Genomic DNA, 13,200 nt, shown 5'->3' on the forward strand with positions numbered 1-13,200 from the left:
GCAATATGTGGACTCCATCACCATGTGTTGGCAAGTACAGGTCATCTCACAGCAACAGAAGATTATGAAAGGAGCAAGAAAGGGATGTCCAGCATCTCCCTTAATTTTTGAAATAGCATATAGCCATAACTACTTGTGAACACAATGCAACACATGGACAAATAGAGACAAAGTTGGGCAAAGAGAAGCAACTGATATCTTTATACACCGATGATGTGCTACTACTGTAACCATGGAGGAGTTTGGCAGGATCTCAAGGCTGAGAATCAACTGTGTGTAGTCATGTATATTTCCGATGCACCCTACATTAGACACAGAGTCATTCCCTGTGGCATGCTGAGCAGTTGGGAGGCACCTGTTGCATTTTTTTTTGTTTTACCTAGGAGTGCACATCTACTGCGAAGAGACCATTATCAATGACTAAAATACTAAAGCAACAATAACAGCATTGTGAAGCAATGCAACGTTTTGGATATTGTATTGGAAGGACAGAATTGGGGAAGATGGTGGCTCACCCACATTGATTTTGATCTATTACTATCGTGCAAATGATGGTACCCAAGTGCATGTTCCACAAGCTGGACAGACTGCTAGAGGAACTGATTTGCGATGCAAGCACACACTGGGTTGTGTTTACTTAATTGCAACTACCTACATCAGAAGGTGGCCTGGGTGCTCCAACTTTGAGCTTTACTAAATTGCAATGTACTATGAGTTGGCTGCCTGGTTCAGCAAACGGCAACCTGAGGCACAAGTGGGAAGGCCCCCACTGGAGGAAATAATCAAAGTTCTCATTGACACACCAGGTCCAAAGGAACATCAGTCACAAATGTTACAGTTACAGACAGCTGGGTGTAACTATTATAAAGGATGCATTTGACCAAACCATATGCTCCTGACATTCTCTTGGTTAGACTAGTCATGACGTGTGATGCCAGCATCAATGAGAAAGTACTGAAAATGGAAGAAAGAGAACTCAAAATGGTGGAAGACATACGATAATGGTCATGTCAGATCATTGTAGGACATGGTACAGGCACACAGGCTTGCAAACACGTCGAAATATAACCTATGGGTTACTGATTGACACAGTCAAGTGACCAAGGCCACTGGGCGAGGTGGAAGCTCCTACTCCTACAGGAATGTAGTTAACATGCAAATTGAGGGGAGGGAAAAAACAGCCTCAATTTTAAGTAGGGCATTTTCAGACCTGTCAAAGTGCTGACTGGAAGGGATGGGGGAGTGATGGGTAAATAACATATAAAATGGCGTCACAAATCTTAACAAGACAGGAGTGTTATTCTTGGAGGGATCCCCAAGGGGTCCAGAAATTTCCTCTTCAAATTAATAGTTTAAAGTAGTAAATAGAGCACACCTCACACACTGGAAGATAGGCAAATACCACCTAGGTTTGACCTTCGCGTTTATCAGATGTGAAGTAGAAGTGGGATTTAACCATCGGTTGTGGGAATGTACAGGGCCATTAACTTACTGGTGCAACATAAAACGCTTTTGAAAATAACAAAAAATCGTAATCCCATTACGGCTACAGCTATGCCTCCTGGGCCGGTACTATGATCCTAGAAAGAAAAAAAAAAAACAGGAGCATGTTCGTAGTCTTTTACTGCTAATGGCCGAACAGCAATGGTATTGACATCAGTGGGAGGACGCCTTCCTGCAATGGAAGTCACAGCTGCAGGAATAAGCCGTGTTAAAGAGCACAATACTGCATGTGGAAGTTAAGAAGAGGGCTAGAAAAACAGATACACAAGGGGCACAGACTATTACCAGACAGGAAATAATAATTGTAGAGGATCAGAACTGCAGTTAAATTAACAAACCCGAGATGGACACAAAGCCAGATGTACAAAATTTCCACTCACAAAAAGTGATCACAAATTGTGTACCGACATTTTGAAAATGGAAAAGAATTTTGCAAACAGACCTATGAATTCTGAATAGTAGGTCGCAATTCAAACTACCTCGTCTATATTCACGAGGTAGGTCGGAAAATTACAAATCACTATGATTGAATGCCATCACCGGGATAGTGGCCTGCTCTGGTAAACATACCACCATATCTCTATGATAGCATTTAAATACACTTTTTTTGTTGAAGGCAGCTAGTATTCCCTCAAAGGAAACTGGATGAATTCAAAAATAAACGTTTATTTATTTAGTTAGTTAGTTTTTATTCATGTGATTGGGACCAGGCATTCGTCTTCTGAGCAACTGCCGGTTCCACAACAAACTTTATTTTATTTATTTTACATACACAATTGGGGAACATGGTCCCCTTCCTTTTGCAAAAGCGTTCCACCTCAACTCAGGAGTCTGCAACATTTCAACGTTCTGCAACTGGATTTTGGTCGCAAAACATTAATACATACCATAACAAATTATAAGAGATGTCCTAAACATGTTCCTTTCAAATTGTGATTTGTTATGGCTTTCTAAACCATTTTGCAATTCAGTAACCAATTACCAAAATCTCAAATTGGGCATAGTACATACTAATTGGTGATTTAACGGAAGCTGCGAATTAATACATTTCAGTATTTTGCGACTGCTAGATAACTATGATGCACAGTTGGACACTCCTCAACTGCAGACTATTATAGTCTTATAAATTTGTTTAGAAATTTTCAACAACGGAAAAATAACAGTTCCGGAACATTAAGGCTGAGAATAAACAGGTCTCATCTTCAAGGAGAGAGCTAAAGAAGGCTGAGAATAGGTTAAACCACGGATTAAGATACAACAAGATAGGCCCATATGTACAATATACAGTACCTCAGCTCTCACCCTATACCGATGCATAAAACAAGTTTGAAAAGTTGTCTTGTTATTCGGATTCACAGTTGACCATTCAGAGATTGTTTCTAAGGCGAGGTAAAGGTTTTATGATAGCGTGGATACCCAATTTATGGCCATAGAACCCATGAAGCTTCCTGGAAAATGTTGTATTTCAAATCATTGCAATCCAGGTGAATATTTTAAAAGAGCTGGCTTCAATTCTGTATTAACAATAATCAGTACAATGAAAACTATGCTTGCCTCTCGTATGTCATCAATACAGAATGCTAGCATTTTAATTATTCATTAGTACCCTGTAGTGGCAGACTTTAGAAAATTGTGGAATCAACCGGCAGCATGGTGATGTGGAAAGTATATGCTTCAATCGTAATGTCAGACTTTTTTTTACATGGACGAGGAAGATATAAAGAAACTTCAATAATAGATAACACCGTTTCAGTTTCCTGGGCCATTATTTACAATTTTCAGTGGGAAATAGAAAGAAAACGGCTTAACAGATGGTGCATAAAATCAAAGAAAGGGATCAAAATGTATAACATTGTGAATAGTATTAAAATAAAAAAGCACAATTCCTAAAATCAGTGTGGCACAACTAATAAATATATTAAATTGCGCCATAAAAGCTGTCATCATTTTGACAGCCTTCTTTGTTATGATACTCAGTAATCTGCTTGCACCTCAGTCGTGTTTTTTTATTTTATTTTTATTGAAAACTGCAAACACGTAATCTTACCTGCTGCACAAGTGATTTGGGATTTGACTTCCTGCTCAGTTGCTTTTTCTGCATACCCTCCAAGTGCTCATACTCCGCTTCACGAACAAAGAGCTGACGTCCGTGATAGGCATCCCGGGTTGTCTCTACATTTATTCTGTCAATAATGGAACACAGGGTGTGGATTTCTGGAGATCTAACGTTCTCTTCAATGTGTATTTTTTTATCATCCTCCATCTTTTCAGAACTCACGTTAAGCTTCCTGCAGTGTTTCTCTTGAGAACTCGTGCCCATGATTACACGAGTTGGCTCCGTGCCCACAAGAGAAATATCTAGGACACTGGTGAAAGGGGCCTCAGGCACTATGCTAACATTAGATACTAGTAATTCCAACGGGGCAGGCACGCATTCCATATTGCCTGAACGCACTCCTGACAATTTACTTTCTTCTGGGATGGTCACATCGTTTGCTAATGCGGGAAGCACAGCAGAACAATTTACTACAGAAGGGCGGTTGGACATCGGTTGCAAGTCTGTTGTCTCGTGCCATTTAACGTATCTATTGCTGCGCATTTCTGCCTCTATATTATTAGGATACCTATGTGGAACGCTTCTTTCAATATGAGAGGCCAAGCGAGGCTGTACATCTGATTGCAGGCTGCAACGTATTTCCGACATCCTACTCACACTTGGATGGAGACCTGAATTTAAACTAGAAACATTCGTTTTTGTGGGGCTGGTCAAGGTTAGTTCAGAAACGGACTGCATAGGAACGCCATCGCTTTCAACAGAGCTCGCCATACTTTGCTGCAGATGTGGATCAACGGTTCCAAATATTTCTGCTGGTCTCCTTACATGCGACTGTAAACCTGGATGTGAACTCGAGACAGTCACAGCTACAGAAACGTACCCATTTCGATGTACATCGGGATGCACGCACAATTCAGATGAATCGTCAACAGTTGTATGATGCTCCTTAATACTATTTAACTCTGTGGAAACCCGCTGTATTGAGCAATCCACGGAGGGCTGTTCAAGACTGCCAAGAATTTCTGTAGTATGCTTTGTACGCATAACTGCTCTAAATGATGGTGTTAGACGAGCTTCAGTTTCGTTCTGCTGGAACACAGGGGCACCCTCTTCAGGCAAAAAGTCTGATATTTCATTCACATTCACATTCAAAAGGCTCTTTGAAGACTCCGTATTGTGAGGATCCCCTTTATGGGAGACTGTAAATTGCTGAGACTCCATTTGTTTGTGCACACACTCGCAGATTTCCAAAACCTCAGACATAAACAAGTGGCGTGCCAGCAGAGCGACGTCTGCCATGTTGCAGAAGTCAAATGTTAACACAGACGTGTAAGCAAATTCAAGTAAAGGGAGAAAGCTCGACTTGCAGAAACCTGTAACAAAAAATAATAATAATAAGCCAACAACAATAAATATATAAAGGAAGGCTAACGACAACAGAGAAAATATTGACATGACGTTTACGTCAGTACAATTCCTGGCATTATAAGTGGATATCCTACTGAAAGAGGCTGGGAAATGTCATTTAACAAAGTTGAATCACACATGTAGCGCACCGCCTCTAACATTCATATTTTACTTTCAATAAATTTGTTTTTTGTGTCAAAATTATTGAGTTTAAAAAATGAAAATATCACACAGAAAGAAGAGATTTTGTGGTGCTGGGAAGAATGCCAGCTGTACAATAATATATGGGCTAAAGTACTCCTTTTGGTACATACAAGGATAATGCAAGTCAACGAGGTGTCCTGTGACCATAGAGAGGTACAAGGCCAAAGGCTAAATTCCTTAGAGCCTGACTGTTGCTTTTCATTGGTTGGCTTTATTTTCGTTCATTTGCTTGCTCCTTATTCAATGGTTTGCCTTCCTTTGCTTGTCTTTGTTCCTCCCCTCTTCACCATCCTTTAGATTGGCTGAATTTTTATCCTTACACTGCACACACTTCAGGGGGCTAGTTTTTCTTTAAGTAGGCAATGCGTTCTTCATTTCTCATACTATCTCATGTGCTGTTTACTCCTCCAAATACCCGCCCGCACTGTGTTGCTCCCCTGCCACCTGACTTACATCCACCATCTTCAATCAGCAAATAAATAAAATGGCGCCTGCTCCATTCCGTAAGCATGTGTGTATGTCCTCACACATATGCATGCCACAGAATGACAGTTGCATGAGGTCATAATACGGACATGCTCATGTGCAAGTTACAGTACTCCTATATAATGACGGCGCAGTGCAAAGTGACAAAGGGAAAAAAGTTCACTGGTGTAATGTACATATATACATGTGATTGGAACAAATTATTCTGTTGTACTAGGGTATCTATCCTTTAGATATCCACATTAACCAGTTTAAAAAAACAGTCGACAACTGTGTTCTGTTGTCGTTTCAACACTATTCTCAGATTAATCTGTGTGGGTCATCATCAGGACGATAAAAATATGTGGAAACACCTTGAAAGAAAAAAATATGAAATATAAGAATAGAGAATTAAAAATTCCTTCCAAGTAAACACTTAAATACCAAAGATATTGTACCCGAAAGTTACGTTATTCTCCTTTCATAGTCCACAAGAGATCCAGAAGAAAGGACTTTCCCTAATGATAAAAATACAACAAAATAATTTCATATAACAATGGTGGCGCATGTGACATCCATCATCAAAAGAAAGACTGAAGTGTTGGAAAATATGTTGGAGCGTACCTCAAACACCACACCCGACATGCACTCATTCATGCTACCAATAAGCATACCAATATAAATATATAAACAAGTCCTCTATGTGTACCCGGTGAAATAATCATGGGGATACACACATTACTGGCAACAATATTCATATACGTACTGGTAAACTGCTGCGTTTCGTAACCAAAACAGATAGTGCTTCCCAGATTTAGAAGCCGCACAAAACTAAATGGTCTATGTGATATAATCCCTGGCGTGCACGTACCATACAGGGAGGAACACGTGTGTGTACGAAAGATACCCAAAATAAAACCCACGTGTCGGGAGTCTGCAACGGAAAGAAAGACTCACCTACGAACTAAACAAACAAGCGAACACCAGTATCCAAAAGCTGTTAGTATAACAAAGGATAAACGGTTCTCCAGAATCTTGTCAATTCTATTTGAGCAACAGAAGCAGAGACCAAAAAACAAGACTTACCCAAAAAAAAGAAGAAAATCTGCCAGGAAGTAAACAACCAAGCCACGCCACTTGTTTCTTACAAGGCCCGCGCTGCAAGGCTTCAACTCATCTGAAAGGACAATAACAATGTAATTTTCGGGTATATCATCTTTGGTATTTAAGTGTTTATTTGGAAGGAATTTTTCAAGTCTCTATTCTTATATTTGATATTTTTTCATTTTGCGGTGTCTCCGCATATTTTTATCGTCCTGATGATGACCCTGCACTGAATAATCTGAGAGTAGGGTTGAAACGTCAACAGAACACAGTTGTAAACTGCTTTTTAAACTGGGTAATGTGGATGAGGATCTCTAAAGGATAGATATACTAGTACAGCACAATACTTTGTTCCATCACATGTATATATGTTCACAGCACCAGTGCACTTTTTTCACTTTGCACTTCGCCGTCACTATATAGGAGTACCGTACATCTCATGTCATTACAACAACAACTTTTTTTCCTTGATATTTAATAAAACTGTATGTATTTAAAACATTTTCTTCTGCTACACTATATACACACACAACTGAACAGCTGTTAGAAGTCAAGATCAATACTTCCCCCTTAGGGGGACCATTTGTGTCTGATACTGTGCATACCCCGGTCCCTGGATTATGGGTCCTTTCCCCATGTTCTAGATACATGTGCATAATACGTCATGTCTTTTTTTTTTTTTTTGCTGATGTTCCACAGCATTGACAAAAAACATTCTGCTTTTGCTGATGTTGCACAGCATCAGCAAACCTAATAGGTCACAAAGGCTAGACTTATTGGCTTTGCCATTCTTGTTTCTTGAGCCACGCAGGCGACCTGCCAGTCAGACTGAGCAAGTGGAAAAAGTTTTGGGAAATTGTAGAAGTCTATGTAGAGAAAATGTAATGGTTTTGTTGAAATTGTTATTGCTTAGGCATTGTCAAGGGATGGAGGGGCAGGGAGTTTTAGAAAAGTTGCTAGAATTGGAGCCTGACATGGAAGGGGGATCCAATGCATAGGACAAGTGTAAAGAAACAAGACCTGCACAAACATATCTCCTACATTGTAATTTTAAGAAAGTGCAGGAAGCACAATGGATGAAAGATGTGCCTCCCCTGTCGCAAGTCATTTTGGTGGCACATTGCTAAGATTGTGAGACGAAATAAGCAAAATCAGTATTAAAGAATCAGGTGTGAGGGTTGTTCTTGCAAAGAAGAGTGAAAGTGGACAAGAAATGGGAGTGAAGTTTAAAGGGCTGCACTTTAGATCTGGGCAAGTTGGGAATATGTCTAACAGCAAAGAGTGTCCTTTCTCGAAAGCCACCTGAAATAGGTGCAGGGGAAAAACACAAGCTATTTCTTGAAGTGCTGCAGAAGTGATGTGCATGAAAGGAGAATTGAAGTGAAATAAGCGTGTAAGGAAATAAGAACAAAGACAAATTGAGTCAATGGGTGAGTATGGAAGTGAAAAGAATTAAAATAAAATTAAAATGTTTGATTCTTTCTCATGTTTGATGATAACTTGATAACCTATATAATGACATTTATAAAGAAAGCATTAATCTGTGCAGAATGGACATCAAACACGGTGGTTAAGGGGACATTCTATTAAAGTGAAAGGATACTTCCTAGCAAGTCTTGAGTTTTAAAAAAATTATTGCTTTATGGAAAGCTTAGGTGCAATTATCATAGGCCTGCCTCACCAAAAATACTTGGGGAATCTGTTCTTAAAATCCTCCTGTTTTTCTTGGAGCACCCACTGACAAGTTCAGATCTACCAGGTATATGAAAGGTGTATGGAGCTTTGAACGCATCTCCAAATGAGCCTAAGCATGTATGTGCACAAAATAAAATTGAAGGAAGTGGTCAACTCTTAGTCTCTAGAGTAAGGAGAGTACCACTGGGTGGACACGAAGCCATCAAATTGGAGATACAAAGATTATGTGAAGCAGGGGTTTCTGAGCCAGTTGAGTTCACTAAATGGTTGGCCCCTGTGGTAGTAAGCAAAAAAGCGAGTGGGAAGATTTGTTGAGGTGTGTACTTAAGGGCACTGAACAAAAGGTGATCATGAACAAGTTTCCCCTTTCCAAAAGTTCTGAAATTATGTCACTGTTTTTGGGAGCTAAGATGTTTATCACTCTACATTTGCCATTTGCATATCACCATATTCATCTGCATGAGGAGTTGTAGCACTTAACAGCATTCATAACTGATGGGTTCTTACAAATTTATATGAATGTATATATGACTTGGTATTTATATAGCACAAACCTAGCTAGAAAGCAATGAAGCTCTGTACATGAGGGGGTAGGGAGACTGTCTACAACGTTGTGTACATTAAGTCACAATTACACAAATATGTCACACACTACAGTTCACATTGTAGGCACAAGGAGATTAAGTGATTTGCCCAGAATCATAAGATGTTGAGCCAAGAGCTGAGGCATTGATTCAAACCTGGTTCCCCAGATTCTAAAGTCACCAGCTCCAGCCACTAAGCTTCCTCTCCTCCCAGAAAAATGCCATTGGGTTTGTTTCCACGGCTTTGGTGTTGCAAAGGGCTGTGATAAATACTTTGAGTCCTACAATAAGTACCACTCTTTCTGTTTCTAAATTGACCACTCCATACTAGTAACTCAGTATTTCACTCCAAATTGGCATACTGGCCCCCTTATAAGTCCCTTGCATATGGTACCTAGGTACACAGGGCATTGGGGTTCCAAGGGATCCCTATGGTTCTGCAGCATTACTTTAGCCACCCATAGGGAGCCCATGTAAAGGCTCTACAGGACTGCCATTGCAGCCTTTGTGAAATGGTGCATGCACCATTTCACAGCCATTTTTACTGCACCAGGTCACTTATAAGTCACCTATATGTCAGGTTTTCCAACCCCGAAGGCTTTATGCAAAGTACATGTGTGTGAGGGCACCCCTGCACTAGCAGATGTGCCCCCACGTAGTCCAGGACCATTTCCTCCAACTTTGTGAGTGTAGGGACGCCATTTTACGTGTGCAATGGACATAGGTCAATACCTATGTCCAGCTTCACAATGGTAAATCGGAATATGGCCATCTAAGGTGTCCAACAACTGGAAATTGTACCCTTATACTGATTCCAGTATTGGTTTCACAATCCCATGCACTCTAGGGGCTCCCAAGTGGGACTCCAGTACTGCCATATTAGCCTTCAGAGGTTTTCCAGGCATCCCCAGCTGCTGTACCTCACAGACAGGTTTCTGCCCTCCTGCTGCTTGAGCAGCTCAACCCCAGAAAGGCCAAACAAAGGATTTCCTTTGGGAGAGGGGTGTTACACCCTCTCCCTTTGGAAATAGGTGTTACAGGCATGGGAGGGGTAGCCTCCCAGAGCCTCGGGAAATGCTTTGAAGGGCACAGATGGTGCCCCCCTTGCACAATCCAGTCTACACCAGTTCAGGGAATCCCAGTCCCTGCTCTGGCGCGAAACTGGACAAAGGAAAGGGGAGTGACCACTGCCCTGTCCATCACCACGCCAGGGGTGGTGCCCAGAGCTCCTCCTGAGTGTCCCTGGGTTTTGCCATCTTGGATTCCAAAGTGGTGGGGCACTCTGGGAGCATCTGAGTGGCCAGTGCCAGCAGGTGACGTCAGAGCCCTCCCCTGATAGGTGCTTACCTGGTTAGGTGACCAATCCCCCTTTCAGGGCTATTTAGGGTCTCTCCTCTGGGTGTTTCTTCAGATTCAGATTGCAAGACTCCAGCAGGACTCCTCTGCATCTTTTACTTCATCTTCTACCGACGGAACCGCAGCTGAACCCTCCAGGAACTCTAAAAACTGCAACAAAGAAGCAAAGATGACTTCTGCAACACTGTATCTTCAGCCTCTGCCAGCAACTGCAACAGTTTACAGGTTGTGCATCCTCTGAGGACTGCCTGTCTTCAGCCAGCACCAGAAGAACTGAAGGATTCTCCCGTGGGGTGACGAAGTCACTTCCCTGCTTCAGCAGGCACCTCTCTGCAGCGACGACGGTGGTGTGGGTCCCCTCTCCTTATGAAGAGCGTGGATCCAGCAACACGGGTGGTGGACTTAAGTGACCTATTCAGTCCCAAGGTCCAGCTATCCAACTTTGGTAGAGGTAAGAGCTTGCCACACCACGCAAGACAGCGTGACTTGCAGGTGCCAAGGCTTGTGTGCGACCTTCCACGAAGTTCTTCGTGCACAGCACAGCTTAGGCCCCTGCGACACACAGCTTCCTGAGTGGTTCTCCGGCGGAGTGGAATCCCTTTGTGTCATGCTGCGTGGGCCTCCATTTACATTTTATTTGTCCCTGTGCTGTGAGACTCCTGTGTGCGTCACCTGGTCGTCTTAGGGCTCTGAGTTACTGAGAGCTCCCTATGTCTCACCCTCCTGGGTAGAGGCCACCAGGTCCCTACAGGTCTCAGGCAGCGCCATTTTACACTAACCGCTAGCTTTGCATGTGCCAAGGCTTGTTAGCAGAATCCAGCGACCCAAACCAGACTGCAATCATCCAACTGGCGTGGAACATCTTCTGTACCAACCAGGAACCCACATCTGTCTTCTTGGGTGCATAAATGACTGTCTTCTCACTGGGGGTTCTTCTTTTGCACCTTCATCCGGGTTAGCGGGGTTCCTGTTCTCCCTGGACTCTTCATTGCTTCTTGGACTTGGTCCCCTTCTCCCACAGGTATTTAGGTCCAGGAATCTATCGTTGGTGTCTTGCAGTCTCTTCAGGTTCTTGCATAATCTTCTATCATGACTTCTTGTGTGTTTCAGGAAACCTACTGTGATTTACTCCTGCTTACCTGGGCTCTGGGGTGGGTCCTATGACTTACCTTTGGTGTTTTCTTACACTCCCAGTGCCCCTCTACACACTACACTTGCCCAGGTGGGAAACCAACCTTCACATTCCACTATTTTAGTATATGGTTTGTGTCTCCCTAGACCCATTGCAACTGATTGTGACTTTCACTATTTGCACTGTTTTCTGACTGTGTACTTACATGTTTTTGGTTACTAGTGTATATATTGTGTATTTTACTTACCTCCTAAGGAGTATAGCCTCAAAGGTATTTTTGACATTGTGTCACTAAAATAAAGTACCTTTATTTTTGTAACACTAATTAATTTCTTTCATGTGTGTGACCACTGTGTGACTATAGTGGTATTGCAAAATATTTGCATGTCTCCTAGTTCAGCCTTGGCTGCTCTGCTACAAGCTACCTCTTGACAGCCTAGCTGCTAGGCACTGACTACATTTCAGTAATAAGGGATAAGTGGACCTGGTATAAGGTTTAGGTACCTCTGGTACCCATTACAAACAAGGCCAGCCTCCTACACTTGGTACAAGTCATAACTTGGTGTGAGTTCAACGAAAGAGCTGCAAAGGTGTTAGAAAGATTTTTTAAAAACAACAATAAAAAACATGCGAAAAGATAAATGCTGTTCTCGAAAGGCCAAAGGGCCAGATGTATCAAAGGATTTTCCAGTTGAAAACGGTGCAAATCAGTAAATTCCAGTTTGCCAATGCAAAATCGCCTCTCACAATGTACGACATTTCTAAGGAATTGCTAAAATAACGATTTCTTAAAATTGCGACTAGATTTTGCAGAATGCGATTCAAAATTAACGAATTGCAATACAATGTATGAAGCATTTGCAAACTGCGATTAGTCGCAAAATTGGTTTTTGCATGTGCAATTTACCACAAATTGAAATAGGTGGTAACCAGGTGCAACATATATAGAGAGGCCCAGAATGCATCAGCCCTTATCAACAATGGCTACACTCTACGTCATGGTGAGGAGAATGAGGATCCTGGCAGGTTTGAGGAGAGGGAGGAGGAGACAGAAGTGAATTTTTAGAGTGCCCATTACCCTATTTGATTAGACAGAGGAGGAGATTTTTTGACAAGTACCGGTTGAACTCTGCCATTATACATGACCTAATAGCTGATTTACAAACTCTACTGCAGCAACACACACACACACACACACACACACACACACACACAGAGACAGAACCAATGCCATACCCACTCATGTGCAGGTATTATGCTCCCTGCACCTCTTAACCTCAGGAAGCTATCAAGGGGTCATAACAGCATCTGAAGGCCTATAACAAAGTTCGCTTTCACGCTTCTTTAATGCATTCCTAAATGCTATGTCGACAAAAGTACATCTGTACATAAAATTCCCCAACACCCCCACAGGATTTGCAAAAAACTAAATTAGATTTCTATCAGGAAGCTCAATTCCCACACGTCATTGGCTGCATTGATGGGACACATGTAGCAATCTGTCCACCATCTGCAACAAAGTACGTAAATAGGAAAAGGAAAAGTACACATTCAATGAACATGCAGGTCATATACAATGCCTTTAACATTATAACTGATCTTGTGGCCAGATACCCGGGTAGCACACGATTCATACATCTTCAGGCACAGCGGAATACACACAAAACTACTTGCTAGGGAGTTTGGCGAAGGAT

General features: G+C 41.9%; 1 protein-coding gene across 3 annotated transcripts in view; it reads right to left on the bottom strand.

Moving 5' to 3' along the window:
* The window catches only part of ZBTB11 (zinc finger and BTB domain containing 11), a 1,413,389-nt gene that overhangs the window by 1,195,870 nt on the left and 204,319 nt on the right, over positions 1–13,200 (bottom strand). For 2 of the 3 annotated variants that reach the window (XM_069204794.1, XM_069204795.1), the window contains exon 4: positions 3,551–4,932. The exons of the other annotated variant lie outside the window; for it this stretch is intronic. In XM_069204794.1, the coding sequence (XP_069060895.1) occupies positions 3,551–4,932 (1,382 nt within the window). The remainder of the gene's footprint in view (positions 1–3,550; positions 4,933–13,200) is intronic. 3 annotated transcript variants of the gene reach the window in all.

Source organism: Pleurodeles waltl, chromosome 8, assembly GCF_031143425.1.
Source record: "Pleurodeles waltl isolate 20211129_DDA chromosome 8, aPleWal1.hap1.20221129, whole genome shotgun sequence".
Taxonomy (NCBI): domain Eukaryota; kingdom Metazoa; phylum Chordata; class Amphibia; order Caudata; family Salamandridae; genus Pleurodeles; species Pleurodeles waltl.